The sequence below is a fragment of the Trachymyrmex cornetzi genome, unplaced genomic scaffold (genome assembly GCF_001594075.2).
Source record: "Trachymyrmex cornetzi isolate Tcor2-1 unplaced genomic scaffold, Tcor1.1 scaffold227, whole genome shotgun sequence".
Lineage (NCBI taxonomy): Eukaryota > Metazoa > Arthropoda > Insecta > Hymenoptera > Formicidae > Trachymyrmex > Trachymyrmex cornetzi.
In genome coordinates this window covers 984,210-1,011,657 of record NW_017296923.1, presented here as the reverse complement: position 1 = coordinate 1,011,657, position 27,448 = coordinate 984,210, and the positions used below count along the sequence as shown (strand labels likewise).

General features: G+C 36.0%; 1 protein-coding gene across 3 annotated transcripts in view; it reads right to left on the bottom strand.

The window, feature by feature from the left end:
- The window catches only part of LOC108760577 (growth arrest-specific protein 2), a 39,202-nt gene extending 12,332 nt beyond the window's left edge, over positions 1-26,870 (bottom strand). The window contains exons 1-2 of one of the 3 annotated variants that reach the window (XM_018506619.1): positions 26,378-26,870; positions 9,220-9,604 (exon numbers count right to left, since the gene is read on the bottom strand). In XM_018506619.1, coding sequence (XP_018362121.1) covers positions 9,220-9,436 — 217 coding nt within the window. In that variant the 5' untranslated portion in view covers positions 9,437-9,604; positions 26,378-26,870. Of the gene's footprint in view, positions 1-9,219; positions 9,605-23,936; positions 24,165-26,377 lie in introns of those variants that run through there. The other 2 variants (XM_018506620.1, XM_018506618.1) reach the window with 2 other exon arrangements.
- Between the last annotated feature and the right edge of the window lie 578 nt (positions 26,871-27,448).

The window sequence follows — 27,448 nt, the reverse complement described above, 5'->3', positions numbered from 1 at the left end:
CCAAACACATGTATCGAAACTACGTCGTAGAAATAAAATCGATTGACATTGACTCCACAACCCTGGATGAGTCTTGGTCTATTTTAAAATATTCGGTCTGGTTTCCTGTTTATGAACGTTCGCAACAATAGACATTCCATTTATTAATGTGGCTGTCAGCCATATATGTAACCTTCAACTTGGAAGCCGCTTACGCAGCCGCATTAAGAATTTAAAATCAGTATGTGGGATGAAAGATTGAACTTGAAATTCGCCAATTATAAGTCTGCCGCTCCTACATGAGGTCACACAACATCCCAAATCAGTTCTATAGTCTCTCAAAAATAAACGGATTGAAAAGAATTGGTAAAAAAAAACTCGTTTCGATAGCTTTATTTTTTAAATTCTTAATGCGGCTGCGCATAATTCTCTTCAAGAATTAACCCTGTAGGTAATAGAATTCTATCATACAATTATAAAAATAATTGAGACGCAAAGTATAAAATTATGGTCTTAATTGATTATATACAGGCTAGATATTATCATGTTATTTTTTTTAAAACGAACATGCTTGAACATTCTTATATAGATTAATTGGATGGTTAGACGGAAAATGACTTTTATTAGCTATGAATGGTTGGGAGATCAGACTCGGACTTGAGCACGTGCACGGACGCGCGAGGAGTTCTCGTCGTTCAGGAAACTCGGTCACCCGGAACTGCATAAGGCGACTGTGTTCCCCGTCACCGAGCCAGATACATGTCCGTTGCATTATGTCGTTCCTCGTCTCTCCGATGCGACTTTAGAGCATCGTCCGAGGCATCGCCTGGACCATCGTCGATCAAAGTATCTGCGAGAAACTCGCGCAACGCGAATCCGTATAGAATTAAGGAAATATGGCGATACCTTACTGTCAAGCGAATTTCCTTTCGAATATCTAAATGTGAATGTTACGGTCAAGCGTCTTCAACAATACCTCGGTGTGTTAATATATCGCGCAGAATGGCCCGTTTATTTTGCGTCACTAGATAGCAAGTTCCGCGTGCAATAGATAGTTCATGCTGGCAGATCGTGGCGTGCTTCATGAGACAGTTTCGACGTCAAGTATTGTATAGTAACTAATGAAAGTTATTCACATCATATGAAAAAGAAGGGGAGACAATGTCTTTGTCTTACATTATGTCATCCGCTATTTACGTTTTCTATCGTTACTCATGCCACTCACGTTCAGCGACGATATCGAGGGTAAGTCGAGAACCAAAGATTCAAGATTGTAAGTTAAGCGTTCACAACATTAAGAATTCGAGTCGGAAGTCGAAACGTGAGAACCGAAAGTTAAGAATGACCGGAATTTATAAATGTACATCCATTCAGGCATAAAGTTATTTTAATCATCAAAATTCTCCGAATGTTACCTAACTAACGTTAATCATTCATGAAAAGGTCGATTTGTATTCCCAATGTGCCGAATATTCCGGAACAGCAAAAGAATTTTCACAGAAAATGTTTAAATATTAACGAAACATTCAGTGTTGTCACAAATTCCTCACTATAAAATTTCATATATTTTCTCTGATTTACAGACAAAATTTCATGATATTTCTTGACTTTCAATGACATTTTAAAATTTGTTGTATTTTCGTCCTAATTTGGAAACTGTTAAATATTTTATTGAAAGATCAATTTAACATAGCAATGTTGCTAACATCGCTTGCATATTTAATTGTTAAATTAATAGTATTCCATAAACTGCGTAGGTGTGATATTAAACTTATATTAAATTCATCTCTTTAAAGCTAAGAATTTTTCAGAGTATTTTGCAAAATTCCCTAAAACCTTTTCCTGATTTCTCTGACCGTCTTCAATTTCCTTGATTTTTCTCTGTCTTTATTTTCCTAATTTTTAATTTTGTTTACATTTCTTGTATACATATATCACGAAAATCACTCATTCGCGAGTAGTACACATCCCTGACAGAGCACCGTGACAGAGATTTATTAATCGTAAATATAATATGATAAAAAATATAAAGAGCGCAGCATTTGAGTTGTGAAGTAAGTCCCCAAAACTGGATTCCAAGGTAAATGAAATATATTTTTGACAGTACAATTTCGTTTAAAAATTATTTTAAAAACCTCCGGACTCTTGAAATTTCTATGAAATATATAATTTTACGAAATATATATATGAAACTTTTCAAATGTGTAACGTGAATGGAATATTTAACGATTATTTTAACGTTGTTTTTACATTCTGAAAACATGTATTTTGGGATATTCAGGAACACTCTTGGAATATTATTTTGGAATTTTAGAAACAGTTTACGAATATTTCAAGAATATTTAGCGTTAGCTGGATGCACTCTAAAAAAATGGGTATACATTTAACATAGTGGGTATTAAATATAATCTCACCGTGTTGGTATAATACAAACACTAACATGGTGTAGATTTAACACCAAACCAAGGTGTTAAATTTACACCATGCTGGTGTTTATATTATATCAACACCAACATAGCGAGGATTATATGTATAAACGCATGGTGTTAAATCCACACAATGTTGGTGTTTATATTATATCAACACCATTATATAAGCATGATATTAAATCCCTTTTTTTTTAAGTATACGTTGCTGCGGCGATTCGCGTTTTTCTCGTATTTTAAAACCTGCGATCTTAATCCTCGCGGTCGCGCTGACCGCGAATTGTCCGGCACAACGTTATTCGTTTCGCGATGAAGGGTACATGGCACCGATCGGCGCGGTTATCGATCATCGGGTGTCGAGTAAAGTAAGATATGTATCCCCGACTCGAATAAAGATATATACGGTCCTTCGCTCGAGCCGTGCACAAACACGACGGCTTTACGGCCGACGTGCCGTGGCGAAAGGAAGGACGGACTTCCTTCGGCTCTTATTGGTACTGACATCCGCCCTTCGTTCTCTCGCGATTGCTTAACGCTCAAGACTCGTCGCACGCGTCTACTACAGACTGTGACCTGTATTTTCGCGGAAACCTTGTGACTTTGGCTCAGTTCCATTTTAATATCGGACTGGTCTCTTAACCTTTTTATCAATGTATGAGTATTCGGACCTATATCGAATTTTAAACATAAACACTTTTATATTTTTATATGAACGTCTTAAAAATTCCACCCTTCGAACAATGAAGAACAGTTTTGCACAAACTTCATTTGGTTTTTTAATGGAAAAAGTACCAACTGTATTTTTTTAAAAGTAGATATATGTACCTACTCTTTTTGAAGTCGTAAAACTTCTAGTCATTCATTAAAATTTTATAAAATTTATAAAATTATATTAATAAGAATTGTTAATAAAAATTATACGTTCTAGAAATTTTATTTTATTAAAAAAAATATCTACGTTTAACGTATAAAAAAATTATACCCCTCCTTCCGTCTTCAGATCATAATCTTTTTTTAAAAAGTGTACATATGCCGTCTTATTTTGTGATTCAGATATAATAGGAATCTTATGAAACATTGCACGATAATAAAAAGGTAGGAAAATATTATACATTGACAGAAAGGTTAAGAAATGATAAACCTCTTTTCGAACTCGTGATATTCGTGAATGTCCCGATTATCGCCTCGTTACACGCCGAGCGTGTATATCTGTTCCTTATCTGGTCGTTCGTGTCATAGAGCTAGTATTTTTGAGTTACTTGCCACGCAATACGGCGGCAGCGTGGCCAAAGCGTGGTTCTAAAGCACGATCACGATTTGCTCGGAAGCATGCCTCTATTAAACGGCGCACATTGTAGCTCGCGCGACCAGGATCCCACGATAAATCCGTTCGAGTCCGCGAGTCCGTGAACGGTCACCTCTGCTGCGGTGCCTATATCGGCAAAATAATCGGCGACGATAAATTAGCGCGGCGAGTCAAAGGTTTCGCTTTCTGATTTACGGCCGATCGGATCATTAATGGCGCGTGTCAAGTGTCAAGGCGATATCTTCGTCGCTTAGACCGCCGTATCGTCTCACGAGTCGATGGTGTCCCGCGGATGCGCAAGCGTATTAGGAAAGCGTACGCCCATTATGCGTAATGCGGCTTTGGGTGCCCATGTGATGAAGGGAGAAGAGAAGAAGTGGCATGAAGGAAGAGGGGTGCCCAGCCGACTTCCGGTTGAGTCACAGAGGCTTTGCAACTGCAAGAGGCGCAGGGCGCGCGTGGGTAACGAAAGACCGTCGTGTTATTTTTTTTCACGTCGCCAATGATGCTTTGGCAACCGTTGAATATCAATGAGAAGTTCTTCTCTGTATCTTCATTTTGTGTAAGCCTCTTAGGAGAAACTCGTGTATCCGTCTAAATAGCTATAATGAGACTGCATTATTGCTTTCTTATTGTAATTCTATTCGTCAAATCTTTATGAGGATCTATGTAAAATATTATAGGTGTAATATAAAGAATCAAATTAATATTTTAATATTTCTAATTTTATTAGAAGTTAACAAATTTTCGATTAAGTAAAGAAACACTAAATATGGTCGACACGTCTTGGTGCCCAATAATATTTATATATAAATTTTTTAGTATATATCTTCCAGTTATGAACTCTGCAAATATCAGATTTAAATGCAATCATAAACAGAAATTGAAATAATAAAAATATCACAAATTAAATTGATCGTCAATTTAACAATGCTAATAATTATTTTAAAATACTGCGGAGGAACTGATTTCGAAAAATATTAGTCAGCATTTTAACGAATTTTCTTCAAAAGATTCTTACGTTCCCATTTCAGAATCCTAATCTTCGTTAGATAGTATTTGGCGAAAAAGTTGTGCGAGCAAATCTATTCCTCAAACTCGGATGAGCAAACATACTTATGACATGCTAGGAACGGTCGAGTGAATTTCAACCTTTCTCACCGTCTTTGAAAACTCATTAAATGCCTTTCTTTGTTTACTCACACGTCGAAAGTGTGTCCCTTTCAAAATCGCGCTTAGAGTATCTTATTGATACGATGTATCATATAAATTATTTAACACAGCCAAAGGGTATTAAATTTTCTTCATAAACGATATTTAAAAAAGCAAAAAGATTTAAATCCTTTCGCCGAGTTTCATTTATTTAATTCGCATCTAAAATGCAAATAATCGATAATGTTTGTCCATGTAGATTCATAAATTCATGCTCTAGTAAAGAGAAAGTCCAGGTTGATTTCAAAATTACACACCAAAGAAAAGGAAAGCAATTTGCAAAATTACAGCGCATACATTACGTGCATATACGATATGTGCGAAGGAGTGGCTTCTCCCTTCGGGAATAAAACATGTGTCTTCTGCGCTTTAAGCACTAGTAACATTCACGTTCGAGAACACGAGCGAATGAATAAAAAGAAACATTTTCATTATCGACCATTCAGGAATCCCTTATCTTGAAATTTTGTGTTTAATACGTCAAATTTCGCAGATGTTTTTAATTCGAAATAGTTATATCGTAAACGTTACACGATAATGTCATTCGGCATTAATTTACTACCACCGAGTATCTAGGGGTTTTTCAAAGATCGATATATTTTAAGCGACATGATTTAGGCGAGTCACGTAAATCATACATCTCTTGTGCATCGCCTTTTGTGACTAAATATATGTACGAGCTCGATGTTCGTTCACGTATCGTTCGTTTTGCTCGGCGTACACTCGTGTCGCAATCTCTCAGGGTGGTCCACATCGCAAAGCTGGATCCTTCGAGGTCGCGCGAGACCACACTCGTTTTCGCACATTCCGTCTACCAAACTGCATCCAAGTGTATTTTATGGACGCACTTTCCTTGGTCATCGATATGTATGCACTTAATCGTGTCCACGTATAGTAACATGCAATCAGAGGTGAAAGTACGGCAAAGCGACAATCGCAAGTGAATCGAATTATGTGGGAAGGTACTATTAGCGATGTTGTAGCAATGTTTTCATCATTAATCTCTCATTCAGCACGCGATCCAATTACGATCTAACGGGAATTAATAAATTATCTTTAGAGCGGCAATCTCAGAGACAATCTCTCGACACGAAATTGCACGGTGATTCTCAAGATCAATTGCTAAAAGTGCAAGGTCAGAATGGAGATCGGTAGCGTAGTGAAAAGTCCGCGTCTGTTTGTTACGCGAAATGCAGCGCACCGTCAGAATTGCTACTTTCCGCGAGGCTCGGTACACCGTGGCAATTCTATTTTACGCATCAACTCGTATTCGTACCGTATTAGGAAACTACCAGTTCAGAAAGGCGGTCACACACGCGTGCCTAGAATTAGATAGCCATCGGTAGATTTCCAGTTCCCTGTAGGAAAAGAATCACGGACCACCGCTCTTTTCGTCACATTTCACCTTTCTTTCTTCTTGCTTTAAAGACTAAGCAGGAATTTCTAAAATACTCTTCCGTAATCTTAAACAATGTTTTTTTTTTTAGAAAATATAAATTCGTATGTGTGTGTTTACTCGATTAGATTTTTACCCGATTATCCAACTCATAAAATAATTAATGCGATACAGTGTACATTATTATGTCACGAAGAAACAATTAATTTCGGTTGCAGTTATTATGTTACCCGAAATTAACTTCAGTTGCACAATTGATAAAATCAAGTGATTAATCAATCTTACCTTATCCTTTCAAAAATGCCACACTATAATACTTTGTTATGGATACAACACACCGTGTAGAGTATAGCCAACTCAACTTTGGTTGCTTATGACTTTCGTAAAAGTGAACACATTGTAACAAAATTTTTTTCAATTGAAATGCCAGACTTTAAGGTCTAACAATTCTAACATAACGTTTTTAACATAACGCTATCAAGCAAATATATGTATCTTAAAGTATCTTTATTAATAAAAAGTTTCGAAAGAAACTATTTTATAAGAAAAAAGGCTGGTATACCAGAGATCGAAAATGGCATTGAAGGGTTAAATCAATAAAATTGAAAGGCTAACTGTCGATTGATTGGGTAGATTCAAAAGAAAAGTTTTATGACATTAACCTCGTGTACTCGTTTCAGGAATGCACACAGTCTTTATGTGTAATCTAATAAGTTGCGGAAACTTTCACCTACTTCGAACTTCCCAAATTTAGTACCGATGCGATATAGTAACGATCTTCATGCAGTATATTTCGTTTCCATATTCCGCGTACAACAGCGAACGGAACAATTGCTTATTGATCGTATAGTTATTTTTTAGGTCGTTCTAACTATCTCTTCATGTTCTCGTGACGCGCAGTTCGTTTTTACAATTATTCCTTCTGTACTTGCTAAATGGGCTTGTAAAGTAACGAAATGTTTTTATGAAACGATTTACAGATATATTACGGCGCCATCCTTGAACGTTTTTGCGACGTTCAAGCAAGCTTCGTAAAATTTTGTACATATGGCGCGCACGTTTTTATGGCGGCAGCCCGAGACACGACGAAGTGTAAGACGAAATATTATGAATATCCTTTCCCACGTGTAGCACCAGATGCTAACTTTTGTGTTGGCTCTTACACACCAAAGCTGCGTAAGGCTTGCACGCGCACGCCACATCCCGTGGCACGACAGGCCGCCGACTCTTCTTAAGGTGATTTCACATCGGGCAAAGCCCGATAAAATGCAAAAAAATGTGGTCAAACATGACGCGAATGTCGAGTCGTTACACGGTGTTACGCCACGCCGATTTCTTTTTGCGCCTTATGCGGCATTTAAGAGAGCCAAACGGGAAGAGTCATGAGAAACTATAATATTTTTTACGTAATTACGTATATCATACCTAATTTAATATTTTACAATACTTTGGGGAATTAAATAAATTCGCGAAATATAGATTGATATTTAACACTATAAAACCGCGGGTCTAAATTGACTTGATCGCGGTTCAAGATAAATTTGATTTTTTACGAAGGAAGCTTGTTAACATAAAAATACAAATTATTTTTAATTAATTATGATTATTTATAAAGAGTCACAAAAGTTTGAAGCTCTATGTGCAAATACAGATTAATTGGAAAAGAAATATTAACACATAGGTCAAAAATGGTACAGCCGCGTTCTAGTATTATCACAACTAAACGAAGAAGGCCATGTTCTGTCAAAGTAGAACTTGGTGTCTAATAATATTTTTGTTTGAATTTTACAATTTGAATCTTACAATTCAAGCAAACTGCGCACCGATTATTTGTCGATCTTGAAACACACACTGAAAAAAGAACCTGATAATAGCTACTAAATATTTAGTGAAATCGAGTGAAATGCCAATTAAATGTTCGGTTAAATTAACCGTACATTTAATTGGCATTATTTCACTCAATATTTGGTAGCTATTATCAGATTCTTTTTCAATGCAATCCTAGTTAAAATTGGAACATGTAATATCACAAATTAAATTAGATTTAATAAATAAGTAAAAACTCTTGAAATAAAAAAATATAAAAAATAGAGTTAAAATAAGAATTTAGCACAATTATATTTATACACTGTTAAATTTATAATGTCAAATTACACCATTAGTTTAAATTACTAATTTGAGTTATTTTTGTATTAATTTGAATGATTTTTCTATAGATCGTCACTGTTCCTACCCAATATACAGTTTATTAACTTGACTAAAATAATGGAGTTAAACAAACAATTTAATTCAAGAAAATATATTTAACTCAAATTTAGTTTATATTTTGACACACATAGAAGTTAAAAATAACAAAATATTATTTAACTCAAGGGATTGATATCTAACAGTGTATTTGTCTTTCTAAACGCACGATTTCAGAGTGATGCGTTCTGGAACTGTCGACATTAATAAATAGGAGCGTGCTTATCACAATTTCAGTAAGCTCTTGACAAACTTTACGTGAAAACGATATTTCGAAGATAATACACGATGCACCGTCGCGGCAATGCTCGCGTGACGTGGCATCGAGACGACAAAATTACGAGCACGAACCTATTATAATTTGGTGGAAGCAATTCGTGGGAGGCGTTCTATCGGGAAACTCGACGTAGAATACGTTCTGAGTCATTTTGGCTTCGGTCTACAAATTCCGTGCAGGCTATAGATCCTCAGCTATTGATTTTCCCCATAAATTAGCAAAAGTAATATCTAATCGTTATCGAAATTTCTCACGAAACGGCATTCGCCGACCTTGGCGGTGTGACCTAAACTCGTCCAACGAGGTTTTTTTTTTCTTCTTACCGATCAATACTCATGTCGCAAAAATACGATTCATTTCCAATGGATAATGTATTTACTTATCGTCTTGTTGATCCAATCGGCCAAGTCCTCCTGAAGTGGTATCAGCTGACGACTCTGCGCCGAGTGCAGCCGTTCATGATAGAACTCGAACTCTTCCTCCTCTGGCGATGGTCGCGGCACGTCGGCGCGATTGAAGACGGAAACCGAGGACGGTCCCCAGCTACTGCGATAACGGGTGTGCTGGGAGGATGGGAATCGATTGGCGTACGACATTTTGAGGCAGCTCCTGCCGACGTTCCCGCACGCCGGATCCTGTCTCGACGTTTCTCTCCTCGCTCTCCTTGGGTCCTCTTCCAGGACCCACTTCACTTTCTTCGACAGCTCCCAGGCTATTCAAGAACGGTGTCGTGTAGAGACGTAAGCCTCACGATCAAGTATCGCCTGAAAAGCAAAAGAAGGCTATTGTTATCGCAGGAAACGAAATCGCAATTCAAAAACTGGATGCACACCGAGAATGCTAATCGAAAGCGAGAGCGCGATGATAAGATACGACACGAATCTCTTCTTTGAAAGTAGACAAAGAATAAAACACTCGAGATATAGATGAACATGAATGTGCACTTATGCGCGCGGAGGATCCTTTACAATTTCTCTGAGAAGCCATAACGAAACGATGGAGTTTTTCTTTCCCGTCGAATAAGGGCTCTCTTTTAAGTGTTTCGTCCGCTGTTATCTTTACAGCTATAAATAATTCAAGACTCAAGATGAGAATATCTTGAAGAATATCTCTTTAAGCAATTGAAAGCGGAATTAAAGTCAGAAAGATAAATAGACATTAGATTAGGATTAAGTTAGAAAATTCTTATAGTTGGAAATCATATTTTTTCACGGAGATACGAAGAACGTCTGCGAATAAGTACTTGCTGATAATTATGTCTACGTTTGCTGTTATATCGCGTGCTTCGATTCTACGAGGGAGCTTTAATGGAATTCAAGAAGTCGAGTGATTAAAGAACAAAGGAGTCTGAAGAGCAAGTATCGAGCACGAACTGTCTATCAACGCACAAAGGCTAAGTGATGAAGTAGAGTCTATTTTGAATTTTGCAAAGTGTGTAGTATTTTTTAAATGGGGTTAGCGTTACTTCCCACTTCCGAAGAACCACATCACTTCAAAACAAGAATCAACACTCACGCACCAATAATTAATTAGGTGCTTTTATATCTTTTTGCAGCGAGAAGAAACTTTTCTTCACCCAGAGAAAGGTTTCTTCGATTGAAAGAAATGTTTCTTTGTTATATGGTTAAAGAAAAAATTTCTTTTTAATGTCATTTTTTTTATTTAAACATTTTTTTTTAATTAAATAAAAAAATTTATTTGATTTAAAGAAATTATGTTTAAATCAAAGAAAGTTTTTCTGTAACCGTATAACAAAGAAATATTTCTTTGACTCGAAGAAACCTTTTTCTAGGCGTTTCGGATGGTAATGCTTTCAATTACGCGTTCACTCAAAAAAGTGATCTTGCAGTTATAGCGAAAATTATCTAAGTACGAAAAATTAGCTAAAATAGATAAATTTCTAGCAAATATGGCGATATATATTGCATCTAATCATATAGATGACAGATAAAATTTAGATTTATGCTATAAATTCTATTCGTATACATAATTTTCTATCAGATATAAAAAACAACGATAATTCTGGCTAGAGCAGCAAAATATTTTTTTGCGTGCACGATTATGCACTGTACGATAAAATTATTAATCGCGCTACCAATACCAAAATGCTAATGTAAGAATTACATATCGATGTCTCTGGACTGAGAAAACAGATCACCGCCCAATGCGATGTTCACGGACAAACTTACGAGCGTCCTTCGCCGCATCGATATATCGCGCGTTTATCTCTATTACCCATAACGCAATGTATTACCACGTCAACACGTACGCGTTTCTCAGAAGATTCGTAGATATTAAGAACAACTCACTCGAGGAGAGACGACTTTCTTATCGAAATCTCTAGCGAGACGAATGACGGCGAGCGACAAGTTTGCGAAACCGGTGAAACTCGGCATTCGATCGGGGCAGAAATTGTCGCTGCGCTCGATGCTCGTGCATTCAACATATGCGCACGTGGGCGCAAAAATATCCTCTCACATATATCACGGTAAACATTTCTATAAATCGCGATGATCAATCCTTCGTTTCCGCGATTAATAGCATTTTCATTATACTTAAGTTAGATAGGGCGAATGTCAGCTTCAAGATCGTTTAATTAATTTCCGACCTAGACATCTATCCATGCGAAATGGAGAAATTATTAATATGTCGAGATCGTTATAGTTTTTTTCATCGTATAAATAATTATGTAGAATGTCTAAGCGTTGATGACAATGCTACAAAAAGTTTTAACATGTTCGAACGTCTCACTGAAAAAACTTTACTATATCTTAATAAATATTTTTTTAAATATTTATAAGTAAACGTTTATTGAATGTTAATATATTTATTTGATACAAGAACCATTAATTTGATTTAATTATCAATTTTTGTTTCGTTGAGTAAATATTTATTTACTATAAGTAAAAGTTTACTTACAAATATTGAAAAAAGTATTTATTAAGATACAGTAAACTTTTTTCAGTGTATATAATTATTTTAACGGTTCACATAAAATTATATTCAGATCTATATCTGAATATAATTAAATAAATTTTAAATGTGTTCATAATATGTTTTAAATTTTAAATATGTTCATAATGTGTTTTAAATTTTTAAATATGTTACTTCATTATGATACCTCAGCAAAACCATTCTTTCCGTATATTCACTTTGATTTTTGTGCTCAGCGTTTTTCCAAGAGTCGCAGTAATCAGAATTGTCTCTGTATTTTAAGTAATAGCGAAAGTATTCATCTCTTAATGCATCGAGGAGAAAAGCGATGCTTTCGTTGGACTCTGTCAACATTGGTCGGCATGAATGAAGATGTTGTAAATCACGCAGAAAGTGCGCGCGTGATATTTCTCAAGTACTCGAGTAGTAATCGATGGCAATTATATCGCTTTCGAAAGGAGAATTCGAGAATCTTTACGGATGTATTTAGCGCGATCTCGGCTTAAAGTTTTCATTAAGGCCCCTCGAACGCCTCGATTCCCGTTGCAACAATCAGATTTACGTAACCGCGCAAAAATAAACGAACACGAGAAACCATAAGATCTCTATATACGGCGTACAGCGTTGAGAAGAGAGAGAAACAGAGACCGTGTGTAGCGGTATACGTTACGAGACGCTGAACATCTCGAGTTCCTTAAGCCGAGCGTTGTTTGTAAGTGTAACTAGCAAGGAAACGCAACGTACACATGGTTATCCTTGACCAAAGATTTGTGTGCCCAAACTGGGAATAAGCCCGCTGCCAGATTCAGACGAGTTTATCTTCCTAAACCGGTGCTTTCAAACATATGATACATACACAGAATTAAAGAACGGTTTTATTGAAGTATCTAAAAATTTAGGTGTGTGAACACAAATCTCAGAACAATTTTTTTGATCCATCAAAATAATTATGTAGGAAACTCAAATATGATGAACAATGCTACAAGAAATTTTGACATTTTAACTAATTGAGCGTCCTACATAATTTTGATAGCCCAACAAAATCATTTTTAGATCTGTATCTACAAACTTTTATACGGAAAGATTTGGCTAAAATATCTAAAAGTTTAGCTAATATAGATCTGAAAATAATTTTGTTGGACCATCAAAATATTTATGTGAGGTGAGAAAAATTTCTGGTTGAAAATAAATGAATCAATAAATTCTGATCATATCAATCAGAATTCCCGTCATCATTATTGGTTATCTCGATTAGAATTATAATAGATTTAACAATAAAAAATAAAATTCTGATTTGTCTTTCATTTTCCACTAGAATTCCAATTAATGCAACTAGACTCCGTTTCCAGTGTAGAAAACTCAAGCATGATGAGCAATACTGCAAAAAAATTTTGATATTCTAGCAAATTAGCTTGAGTGTCGTACATAATTATTTTGGTAGTCCAACAAAATAATTTTCAAAACTGTATCTGTGACTAAATTTTTAAATACTGCAACAAAATCGTTCTGCCCGTGAATTAATTTTGAGTTGCAAAACTTATCGAACGCAGAGACGGTTCCGCGTTGGCTTTATCGGATACTCTCAAAGACGTCATTCATATAAAGACGGTATTGTGTAACTGCCGAGAAACGACTAAACAGCTATACAGATGACTTACGAATCGAGATACCAAAAGATTAACCGAGATAATATACCGTTAATATACCCGATTCACTAAATTAAATCCAAATGTATCTGTACATCACTTTATTATTTCTTGTAATGAATACGTAGACTGATTTCACGATAATAATCTGTTTGTGTTCTAAAAATAATCGATTGGGTTATAAGGTTCTTCTCTCGCCACTTGAAAAACATCGATAAAAACACCGCGTGAGCATCATTAATCAAGTTTTTATTTTTCATCAGATAACGTAATGGCCGCCCACGGGATGACATAACTTCATCGCTTTATACGTTTTCGATCTCTGCATTAATTTATAGACTCGGTTGCGCTGCTCTATCAATATCCAACAGCTGGACGTAACTGCATAGTTATTACATAGCGCTACTTTACGCCTACATTCAAAAATCGCGATGCCAATCTTCGTGAGCAGCCGTTCACTGCTTCTCGTGCAAATAACATTAAGCGTGATATAACAACACTTTGTAAAGTTTTATTCCGATAAGGAATGCATCGTCCATTTTAGAGCACGATACGATGGATGAGATTACTTTAATTAATGCACACATTGCACATAATTTGCGCAAAGTATGAAAAATATTTACTAACATAGTCTCATTAGCGTTTCAAAGTTTCATTCCGATTACGTGTGTGCCTCTTCTATCATAATACAATGATATAATAACATATAGTACATATCTCGTTTACGGGAAAGTACTATCCAATTAACATGAATGGTTCTGCAAGTTTTAAAAAATCGTTAGACATTAATTTCTTAACCGGATTAAAAAACAAACAACCGGTTAATTAACGACGGACTAATTTACTTTTTTTATTTTTTTTCTTAATCTTTGAATCAAGAAAATCAAAAGTAAGTTAAAGATTAAGGATGTACCAGATGTACAATCTCTGCAAAAAGTGACTGGAATTGGAATACCTTCCGGATAAAAATGAATGTTATACATATACATACGAAATAATTCACAATAACATAAATACTAACAATTATATTTAACCATGTAATTTTTTAATTTAAATGAAAATTTTCTTATTTTAAAAAATTCGCATAAAAGGCTACAAGATGACAATCGTTAACAATAAAAATTCATCGAATTCAAATAAATATACAAACATTTCGATCCTTATCAGGTCATCTTCAGTGACGTACAAATTTCGTCTACAAGATCGACAATTCTACTAGTAATACTAGTATATTTATTTGAATTCGATGAATTTTTATTGTTAACGACTATCATCCTGTGCGACTTGTAGCCTTTTATCCGAATTTTTTAATTGTTTGAGTCTTAGTTTATATTAATATTTCTTATTTTATCTTAATTATAATTTTAATAGAGTCTACTTCTTATTAAAATAATTTTTGATCCAGGTGTTAAATTGCTATCAAATGTTTATATTATTTTCAAACACACTATATAAAAAAATCTAATTTTTTCATCTTGACAAAAAATATGTGCAATACATTCTTAAAGGTAATACATTAAACGATAGAAATAGACATAAGTCGCAAGAGAAGGAAGTCGATTGAATGATACGAAAGGCACGGTCCACCGATCGGAAAAAAATCGAAGCGCATTATGCACCAAAGTCCGTGTCCGAAGTCAACGACCGGACAACAATCGAGTCTAATCGGAGGATGAGCGGCGAATTGGATCGCCATTAGAGACCTGAACGCGCGCATACGTACTTACATATATAACCGCGCGGGATTAGCAAAAGCCGTGCTTCCATCACCGCACGTCCGTCCGGCTCGTAACGTGAATGCGTGGGCGTACAGCTTATTACGAGGAGACACATGTAACTCATGAACGTCGCGTGACAATCGCTCGACAACGGTCCTCGGGATCTCGCGGACAATCTTGCGGACCGAACGTATGTACGGTGGATCCAACGCGAACGGTTATCCGCCGCGGTAACATTTGCTGCGCGCCGCAAGCATTAATCGTACATTTGCCCGCGCTTGTCCGCATTCAATGGTCGATCTTAATCAGACCTCGCGCTAAACATCTTGTCTAGAAATGTTAGATTAATGATTCAATTCTTTTCCAAGCATTTGTTAACAACAGAAACCGTTTTAAATCTCCCATTTATATAAATCCCGTTTTCTGTAATTGGCATCAACCTATTTCTTATCAAATTGGTTTCCCGATTGGTAATATTTTATCATGAATTACACGTTACTACTACGTTTACGTTTTAAACGAGCGCTTTACCGATTACTTCAGCGAGTTACAATTCCGGCATGATTTATATACGCGGATAACTGCAAAATTTACGCAGAAAGAGAAAGATTTGCTGGCTCTCCAGCGTGTTCCTCTAGTCGTTTTACTTTTTACACGTGGCTCAACGTTGCGTGTAGGTGGTCGTTCCGCGAGAACGTACGGCCATAAAATGTTCCTTAAAAGGAGCCGATAAAGTCGTGGTCACCCGCATCACAAAGAGAAAAAACAGTATTATTATGTCGGTCAGGTTGCAAAAATTCAGTACAGCTACATAGCGCTATATGTGTTTTATAAGAAAATTATATCACGGAAAAAACACAGCTGAAAACTTCACTGGTTCAGCGGATCTACAGTCATAATATACAGGCAGTCAATTTTCTATGTTAAAGTAGCAAAGTTGACAGCTGAATAATATGAGCGATTTGTTAAACCATCGAATTTTCGTAGTTAAGAATAAATGTTGAATTCGCGCAGTAAGTTATATAGGTTTGCTGTACCACCTTATTTATTTTTTTTTTCCATGATCGTTTACATACATTTCTTCTCTTTTGACTAAAGAAATCAAAAGTTAAAGCAAATATAGGTGTTATATATTATGTATTAAAAACAATTTTTTTATATAACTACTCATTTACGATTCTCGTCGAAATATTTAATCTTTCATTTACGTATTGAATCACGTTACTCGGTTTTCACGTAAATATTTGTATTAATCATTAGATTAATACAAAAAAATTTATCTGATATTTGTTAAAGTTGAAAAAATTTTTTAACATCGATGCAAAATTTGACGCAAATTCATTTTAATATACTTTCTTTATTTTGTAGTTTCTCTTCATTAAAATTCGAACAGTTTAATTTTACATCGCAATTCACCGGTTTCTGTTTTCACTGAGAGAATGTTTACTTTGTTAATATTTCTTTTTTTTAACCTCAAGTTTTCTGTTAGTAAATTATTCGAACTTTTTAATCCTAGAATCCTATCAATATGTAAATTTTATGTGCAAATGAGGGGGAAGTCATTAAGAGTTGAGCTATGTCTTCAGTGATCAGCAGGAAGTCTAATCTACCGTGCTAAAAACGCAGACAAGCTTTTAAAAATTCTATCCGTTTTTTATATATACATAATATCTATTTTCTTTATAGTTCTATCAGTTTGGACTCCTTGATGGTATTATAATAGAATATTATATTATAACACAATGTTATAACAGAGCGTGATAAGTGATTTCAATTCTTAAGCAATTTTGTGTTATAATATTTTGTTTAAATTATTCATTTATAAAGCTTAATGAAAAAAAAAATGACAAAACTTTTGTATTAATCTAGTAGAATCGATATTCAAAATCTCACTCTGTTGACAACTCCTTTTAATTATTTTCATCGAAATGTCAAATTTAACGCTTGATATATTCACGGAATATGCAACGTCAATAAGATTTCTCATTGGTTTCTGTAATTGCTGCTTTTCTCGTCAGATAGAAAGTATTGCTTTGTACGGAATTGCTTGTATCGACTCTAATTAAGGATTCTTCATCGTTGCGAGTAGGTATTTCTGAAATTAGCGTAGCGAAACGATCAAATGCAAGAATCAAACCGAATCGCATTGACATTTTAACCATTTTCTTTTGTACTTTCGATTACTTATCTGTAATCAGCTATCTCTCTCTGCAGACGAATTTTTTACCTGTAGAATTTACTCGATCAGAATGCAACAACTATCCTCGTATTTATGACGCACTTATCAACTCTTATCTTATCATAAACTTTCACAGAACTTTCAATAATCAAGATCTTAAAAAATATATTTAAAATAGATAAACTTTTACTATTCAAAACAGGTACCTGGATCCATTAGAAAAAATATTTTGCGACACATATGATCTGTTTTCTGTTTCTGCACTAGACTGCACTAGAAGTCTCTTTCTCGCAATCGACAAATATCAAACATATACCTATTTCACTTTAAGTTCCAAAAGTGTACACTAGTTCGGCCACAGAAAACAGACCTGTAGGCATTGTACGATAAAACAGCCACGCGAAAATGTATTATTGCGCTCGAACTTTTCGTTTCGACAGCAATCGGGAAAAAGAGATGAAAAGAATGTGTAAAACTACAGTCGGCAGTGCAGTGCGAGCTAATTAAAGCGCACAAACAGAGCGTGCCCATCCAATTACCGTTCTCGAGGAACACGCGTCTATACGGCTGGTCTGTCCAACGCGCTGAAAACACTGTCGCGAGTTGTGGGTTTCATCCGCTTGCCCTACAAAGTCAATTAGAGAATGCCTGGACAGAGTAGATTTCCCCGTGTCTTCGGTACGGGGACACGGGAAAGCCAAGATGCGGGAGTAAACCCGGCGTGCGTCACATCAATGCATGCCCGAGACGGATGAAACGAGGGGACTCTTGATCGATAAGAGAGTAAGAATTCATATGCGTACAACCGTAACGCTAACTTTCACGGCTTTTAATCATAATTGCGCCCGTATATCCACGCACGTGGCACTTAACGAATGATGAATGTGTCATCGTACCGTTGCAAGGAAGCGAATTTTATATTCCCCGAGGAAAGATTAATGAAGCGTACGTCTATATTTCTTCTTTTGCTCGTGTCTCGGCATCGCGCCTGGACGTGACACGGATGTTCGTATACGTATTGAAATAGATTCGTTGATTTTCATTAAGATATTGCCACGAACTCAAACACACACATCCGGTCTGTGATACCATACGTACGTTATCAAGTAATCGTTCGAATCATTTCGTGAAATTTACAGACGATAGCCTGATAATTTACTTATTTGTACGCGACTGAAATGTACACCGAGGCAAATTAAATGTCATCGAGCGAAGCGAGCGGGCGGCGACAAGGTATTTTACGCTCCGATTATCGCACTAACAAAGCGCGGCCGTTTGTTGCGCTCTTGCGAATCGCAATCGCCCCGAGTGCGAACGGGAAGTTAACTCTCGGAAGCGGAGGTATTTTTAGAGGCGGAGAGGTGCTCGGTGATCCCTCTCGGTGTGCGTTCCGAGAGAGCCGGCAGTCCGCGGTAGATTAAAAGAAACGATTCTCGAGGCGCGGTAATGCGCCGTTAGCGGTAATAAGATTGAGGTAATAAGTGATCGTTTTGGAGCGTGACCAGCGCGCGTAGGAGTGTTTGTACATACGTACATTGCAATGCATGACGTTCCAGGCAATGAAACCACCGGAGAAGGCAGGCAGGCAGGCAGGCAGGCAGGCAGGTAAGCACGATGCGATGCGACGCATCGGGCATTCTCGAGTCGGTCTGCGCGGCGGGAAACGAAATTCGACGTGTTGCGCCGCCGTCGGCGCGAAAGTCCGTTGGATTAACATAAGTCGTCGCGATAGTGACGGGGAGGAAGTCATCGACGTCTCGCACTTCTGGTAAGAGAAAGCACAGAAAGAAACGCGCTCTTGTTTTTGCGACTCGTCCAATTTGCACCGCGTCAGGATAGAGTTTGGTCCTATGGTAGAATTTGGTCACGACCGATTTTGTCAAAATCTTACGAAAGATAAAGAGAGAGATATATATATATATATAATACACTGTTAAATTCACAATGTCAAATTATATCCAATTTAAGCTATTTTTAATCATATAGGTACTCCTACTCAATATATATGTAGGTACGTCGTTAATTTGATGAAAACAATGGAGTTAAAAAATTTAATTCAAGAAAATGTATTAAATTTAGTTTATTATTACTAAATACATACGTTAATATGAATGATGTTTACTTTGCAATTAACAACAAAAATGAATTAATTTTAACACCACACATGGAAGTTAAAAATAATATAAAATATTATTTAACTCAAGGGATTCGGTTACCATTGGTCCTTTCATATCTAATAATGTATCTCCCTTGTATATTTAACCTTAACCATAAGTATAAATTCCAAAAAAGTACTGGTGATAATAAAAGTAAAAAAAGTACTGACAAAATATAAATGTTGTTATAAAAATAAATATAAAAAAAATTTTTTTCGTTAATATAGAACATTTACATCAATTTTTGGTGATGCTTTATATTTATGACCAAAGTACTATCTCACTGTACTATCTCACTCTAATTTATACTATTTCACTCTGTAATCTTAATTAAGATTATAGAGTGAAAATAAATTAGAACGAGATGGTATATAAATAGTATATTGTATATAATATATCTTTCTGTTTCATAAGAGATTTGACAAAATCGTTCGTGGGCAGACTGTTAAAGCACGGTTGCACTTCTTGAATAGTGTTCCACAGAGATAAACGCTCAGAGGCTCTCCTATTGTATTGTCGTTATATAATCATGTGTATATCTTTGCTCTACTTTTTCTTTATTCTTCATGCATTATATTGCCGCTTACTTTTTTATATTTATAACTTTGTACTTTTTGTATATTTTTTTTCTTTTCTATATACTTCTTTTCTTTGATTATTTTTATTGTTTTAGAGGGTCTGTCCCAGAGAGAAAAATAAAAGCTTTTATCTGTCTACCTCCTGTTGAAGGACTTAATCTGTCTACCCACTATCCTGCCACAAATCGATAACTAATATCGGAATTGTTCACTAAAAAAATATGAGTGTGGATTTAAAACCCACGATATTTTATCTACGCTATATTGATATTTATATAAACACCAACACGGTAAAAATTATATATACTGTGTATATGTGAGTAAAGAATTAGTGTGTTAATTTAAATCCATATCTATATTTTTCAGAGTTGAAATTAAGATTGTCTTGTAGTGCATTCTGTAAACTAGGTCATCAAATGTGAACCTCCTGTCGGAGATATCTTTTCAAAAAATCGGAGGAAAATCGACACGCGCATTTAAAAAAACAATTAGCCGGAGATGTTTTTTATGTGTCAGAGAGAGATTTAATCAAAAAGCCTTCAGCCAAAAACCGGAAAGGTGACTCTAGCAATCGTACTTACAGGATCTCTAGCCACGAAGTGAGATAGGACGATAGTCGCGATAACGCGACGATCGAAGATCTTTCCCGTGACTTATCACGAAGTCGTTTGTTTACTGTCGTGATCAGCTTGATTTTCGATTGACGATAGCGCTTTACATTCATTAATCTCACCGTAAACTATCGATGACTGACAAGCCTATAAATTCGCGCCTTCGCGCTCGTCGAATGAAAAGTCTACGTTCAGCGTCGAAAGAAAGATATCGACACTCGAGTAGTATTGAGATATCGTAAGCATTTCTAATGCCGAAGCCGTAAAGGCTAATCCGAAGCACCGTGCAGCTTAGAATAGTTCGCTCCACGAGCTTTCTAATGGACGTGCATGATAATTGTGTTGCGGAAAAAATAGATAACCTCTGTTTTGTGACAAGAGTAAAGCATGGTTTTTTAAAAAAATAGGTCATAACAATCCGTAGCAGTGCAATGTGCAAAGTTAGTAAAACTGCTGATGCGTGTCATGTCTACAATGCACACTTGCACATGTTTTCCAGGAAACGATTTTAAAATTGTACACATGAATGGACGCGTCTGGCACGTTTCGCGCCTTCGGTATTATCTCGCCGTCACGTTGATATCATCGGGTTTCGCACTTAGTAATATTATTACGTTTATTACCAACTATTACGAGATAATGACGGCGCTTAATGCGTTTTAACAGATTCGCGACAACGAGCGCCTTGCATAAAGAAAACGCTGTTTAAAATAGCCTTCCTTTATTTATTAAAAAAAACAGTTTTCACGGAAAAAAGCCGATTTTGTTGAAGTAATTAATTAGAAGTATTTAATTAGAAAACTATTTTGTTGTATCATCAAAATAATTACGTAGAAATCTTAGACATGCTGAACATAATACTACAAAAAGTTTTGACATTTTAGCAATTAAGTGTTCCACATAATTATTTTGAAGGTCAACAAAATCATTTTCTTTCTGTATCTAATTAAATTTTTAGATACTCCAGCAAAAACCGCCCGTGCACAGAGTTGTAAAGCCGTAAATAACAATAAATGTTAATACAATGAACATATAACCCACCCTTAAAATTTAGCTTAATTATCTAAATTTTTGGCCAACAAACTTTCTAATTTATCTTCTTTTTTATTGTCTAATTTAACAATAGCGCGAACTGTCAAGCGTTTGTTGTTAACTGAGCATTAATCGCCGTTACTATTAGATATCTAACTTCTCAGAAACGCGCGTCACACGTTTTTTTAAGGGCAGGCTTAATTGCGGCGAAAGGACAACGGAGAAGATTCGCAACGTGCATACATACAAAGTACAATAGCGGATATACTCTCAGTTGTAATGTTCAGATAATGAGCTTGGTAAAGGCAGGCCGTTGCCCGACGCCTTAGAAATTCTTTAATGACTTCATGTCGCGGTGCGCACACACCGAGATATGTCATTTAAGCTTCGTTCTGCGAGAGAGCCTGCCACTCATTCGTCAAAGTGTCGTGAGAAAGAAAGAGAACGGTATGGAAGACGATCGGTAGAAGAAGACTAAAACTTCCATCGCCATCGCGACGATTAATTAACGAAGATTTTAGAAACATGAAATATCCAAAATAGCAACTTTTTTCCAAATTCTGATAATAATTTTTGAGAAAATGCAAGTTTTAATATTAATGCATTAATGAGAAATTATTTATTATAATCGACAAAGATTTCAAATCAAGCCTAAAAATTGGAAAAAAAATAAAAAAAGATTTATTCTTCTAATAATTTTAAATTGCCTTTAAGGCAATTCAATTTAATTAAGGAATTTAATTTAGATTTAATTGTCAAGGTATTTGGTGTTAAAAATTAAGAAATTGGGAGCAATGATCACAATCCTTTTAATATTGATTGAAAGAACGATCTTGTATTCCATAAAAAATCGAGAGAAAGTGTCTATGATGTCTAAATAGAACCCGAGTGTTTTTTTCAGCTACGTGTTTCGAATAGCGTCTTAATACACATGTCATAGAACATTATTGCCACTTCTATTCTTGAAGTAATAAACTGACTGCGGTGAATAATGAACGTCATATTCGATGTAATTAGCTCCGTAGAGGAGGATATATAAGCGTGTAACAATACACACACTCGTTAAAAGTTAATGAAGCATATCGACCCTCACTTTCTCAAACAGTTGATAAGGTTGTGAGCGAATAAGTAGTTTACAGCTCTCGTTTTCAAAATAAGAAACATATGACGAAGTTATTATTTGAAAAATATACGTCACATCCTTTCCATCTGTACATCAAAGTTCATGTCACAAATATATTTCTTGACACAAATCATATTGGAATCTCATCTTTCCATGTTTATAGACAATTTAATTAAAATATACATTACCAATAGAATCAATTTCCGTCATTTATTCTCGCTTGGGAAATTCAATTTTCTCGCGATATGCAGAAGCGATAATAGGATAGATTCGAAACCAATCTATAAAATAGACCCTGCAGGTGTGACAAATTTATATTAATTATAATATTAATATGAATTTATTAATTATAAATTTATAATAATTCACGTATCAAATTAATATTAATTTATATTAATTCGCGTATCGAATTAATTAAGTATTCTGTTGACATACAACAGAAATGTCGTCAGTAATCATGTCAGAATTAACCTTAAGATGTTTCTCATCTCAATAATACGTAGAAGTTTATGCGTGGTGATATACAAAATATATGAGAAATATTCAATATTAACGACACGTAAATTATCTTTTCTATATAATTACTGATTAGCTTTTCGACAAATTCATTAACATACGTTCCTCTAATAATTTACATTAGATAGCGAAACATATTCGATTAAATCATCGAATATTTTCCAAACTTAAATCCCGCAATTCCAAAAGTCAAACCTATATTCCAAAAATAATTGTAAAATATCGCCAAAAATTATTAAGAGCCCACGTTTCTACATGTCGATTCTTTGCACGACGAACAATTCAATTGATTATTTCTAAAGCACATTAAGCCCCAGACACAATGCGAAGGAATAGCGATAGCGATAGAAATAACACGATTTCAACCTATCAGAAATCAGATACACTGGATTATACAGTTTCTGATAGGTTGAAATCGTGTTATTTCTATCGCTATCGCTATTCTTTCGCATTGTGTCTGGGGCTTCACTGTCATCCTGACAACACGCTTATCGTGATTAATTCCAGGCGCACTTGTCAAATATCAATAAATAGATTCTTCTTGAGTGGCACAAATAACGCTATCAAACTTTTGTGCAATCGTAAGATCAGCCGGGCGCTTACCTGAGGAATGCTCGCGAAGAATGTCGCTCATCATGATCGTTTGTTCATGCAAAATTTCTCAGCTTCCTCAAATTCACAGCTCCAGGATTATTTCTCTTTCTCTCTTTTTCCCTCTGACCAAATTAATAATCGAGCACTTTGTGTTCCGACCGGCCACGACCCATACTCGCTGATCATCTGATCACGACTGCAGTCCTTCGCTGCCGGCGCTCCACGAGAGCGAGCCCGCGAAGAGAAAGAGGGAGATATCGTCGGCAGATCTGTGCCCCTACCACGGTTGTGCTCGCGAACCGACTCTGACAGACCACTATATTGTACGCTCGCACGAAAACGCACGACAACGCCAGGATGCCGGCTTAGGGCCTCTTTCACCAACTTCTGGTTGAATTAATCGACGATCAACCCGCAGAAATGCCAACAGCAGTTTAATGTAACAGAACGTCTTCTCTCTCTTTCTCTTCTATGTTTAGTTCTCACGTTGGCAATCATGATGATTGAGTTAATCTTCCATTAGCGTTAATCAGGGTATCAATCATGAAATTTTATCCCTAGGATGGAAAGTGAAAAGTGAAAATTTTAACCATTGAAGTTAATGGAGAAATTTGTCATTTTTCACTTTTCATCCTAGGAAAAAAGTTTCATGATTGATAGCCAGGGTTGGTGAAAGAGGCTTTTAGGTCCAGTTTTACAACTCATGGTTAACTCTTAACCGAGGTCCAACTTATTCATTATCTCTTTGCAATTCTAGAATTGAAAAGAAATGAGAAACAAGTTGAACCTCGATTAAGAATTAACTGTAAGTTGTGAAACTGGTCCTTAGGATGTCGTCTATGACGTCTACCCTAGAGACTCTGTATCAGAGTCTGGTCACGAGCAATTTTGTAAAAATCTTACGAAAAAGAAAGGTATAGTCAGTGGCACAAGAACGTAGTGAGCAGTTTTCTGAAAGAAACTGGGTATATTATATTAAAAATTAAAGTTATATTTTAAAAGTACATTAAATTCACTGAAAAGCATTTAGTTAATTATGACATCCAATTATCATTATCGTTAATTATAGTCGTCGAGACATGCCTACGAGATTTTCTAAAGTTTTGAATAAAAACCTTCAAATTTTCTGAATGTGCCAAAGATAATTACTTCAAAATAAATATTCGTATTTCTCAAAGCTTCATCTTCGTAATATTAATAAAATATTTTTAATTAGATTTACGTTCGGAGATGGGGAAGGCCAATGTCATTTTTACATTTGTGAAAATTTTGTAAAAAACGTGTCTCGTGAAAGCATAATAACAAGCTATAATCACTAATAATGATTAATAATATAATTTCTCCCTGTATATATACTACTCACTCTAACTTATACTGTTTCACTCTATTACTTTAAAGTTATGAAATAAGGCAGTACAAGTTAGAGTGAGATAGTATATATCCAGAGAGAAATTATATATACCTTCCTTTTTCAGAATTTTGATAAAATCGGTCGTGGTCAAATTCTGTTATAGGGTCTCTAATCTACCCCATAAATCGATTCCTCGAGCCTGCACCTATAATATTAACCGTATTATGAAATACCAACAAATTTTCATATTAATAATTTCACTCGTAGTCATTAGAAATCTTACAGGCAAAAGTCAAGCGAAAATTCAACTAAAGGATCTTTTAAAAATTAGATTCAATAAGTTTTCAGTGTTGCTTCATGCTCTTGAAAAATTGCGATTTCAAGAAAATTTGTATCTATAAGAGAGAGAGAGAGAGAGAGAGAGAGAGAGAGAGAGAGAGAGAGAAACCAAACGAGAATACTTTACAATACAGTTGAGCCAACTGAATACAAAATAGGTTTCTATGTTAAGACTTAATCAATGTCACAACGGGTCTTACATCTTCTTCAAGAATAATAATAGTACACGAAAAAAGGACTGTTTTGGTAAGCTATTTAAAAGTTTAGCTAGATACAGATCTGAAAACAATTTTGTTGGACTGTGAAAATAATTATTATTATATAAAACTTTCAAACTAGTTGCTAGAATGTCAAAACTTTTTGCAGTACTGCTCATTATGCTTGAGATTCCTACGTAATCGATGATTCAACAAAGTTATTTTTAAATCTGTATCTAGCTAAATTTTTAGATATTTCAGCAAAATCGTTCTGTGTACAAATAAGCAAAGAAAGCTATATTCGGTCAAAGCGAATCTTGATTATTAATATTTATGTGAATTTATTAATATTTATATGAATTTTTACAATTTCTAATAATTTCCAACAATAATAATAATTATAATGATGTTTATATAGCACATTATACTTTGCTGTAGAATAAAAACTAAAGATAAAGCGTAACGATAAAATTAACATAACGCAAAATCAATTTTCGAGCTGTCGCAGTCGTCACCCGAAATCGAGGCCCGGCGAGGAGGATGTAAAACGTGCGATTACTTACGCTACAGCGAATCCCTCTCAACACTCGTGGCCTGTAGGTAACGACGCGTCGAGCGTGTCAATCGTCATCGCGATTCCTCCGGGGCTGCCGAGTCTCCCTCGTCCGCTTGATCCCGCTACCCTCCCTCCCTTCTGTCCGGCACTCTCCTCGCTGACAGACAACCACGTGCACGCCACCGTTCCCGGCGAACGCGGACCGTGGGCCGTGGGATACCCGGTTCGGGCGAAGCGCATCGGAGCACTGCGTGCGGCGCACAGAGCGCAGACGCACCCCGGTGCGTGCGTTCCCCACCGTGCCCCATTCATCCCCGTGCATTTACGGCGAGGAACGACGCCAGACGACCTACCCGTGAGGAAAGAGAGAGAGATTCCTCCCGGCGAACCCCCTTAATCAATACTCGACATCCTCCGCGCCGACCGCGAATACCCTCGCGATCCTCTCTGGACCGCGCGCGAGAGTTTCGGCGCTCTGAATAGAACGGGATGTACGCTTATTCGCCGGAATAAGCGGAAAAAAAAAGTACGACCGGCGTCGGTGCGAAGGGTTGCGGTTTTGTATGCGCCGCGTCGAGAGAAGAACAAATAAATGGTCTCGCTGTGGTCCTTTATGTAACGGCTAACCCAACGTGCGCGAGAAAGCGCCGACGGCTCTATTTTTAAATGGGTCGGTTCAATGAAATTATGCAGGAGGAGCCAACCGCGTGAAATGAAATTTCTCCTGTTTAAAATACGATAAAAATGCTGCATTATTACGGTACATAAAGGTTGAGAAGGAAATCGATACGTACTATTTTATGGAAGAGAGATAATCTGTCTGAAATATTAAAGAGGAAAAATGTATTCTCACTTCGTACTGTAAAATTTATTTTAATTTAATTTAATTTAGTTTATTGCAAAGCTATATGGAAAGACTACGTATTAACAGAGTAATAGACATAAAATGTGATACAATAGAACATAGTTAACATAAACATAAATACAATAGACGGGAGTAGCTTGCAAAATGGTTAGACGCCAGCAGGATTGCTGTCTTGTGAAATGGTTCTCTTCCCCAATTAGAAAGAAATCATTG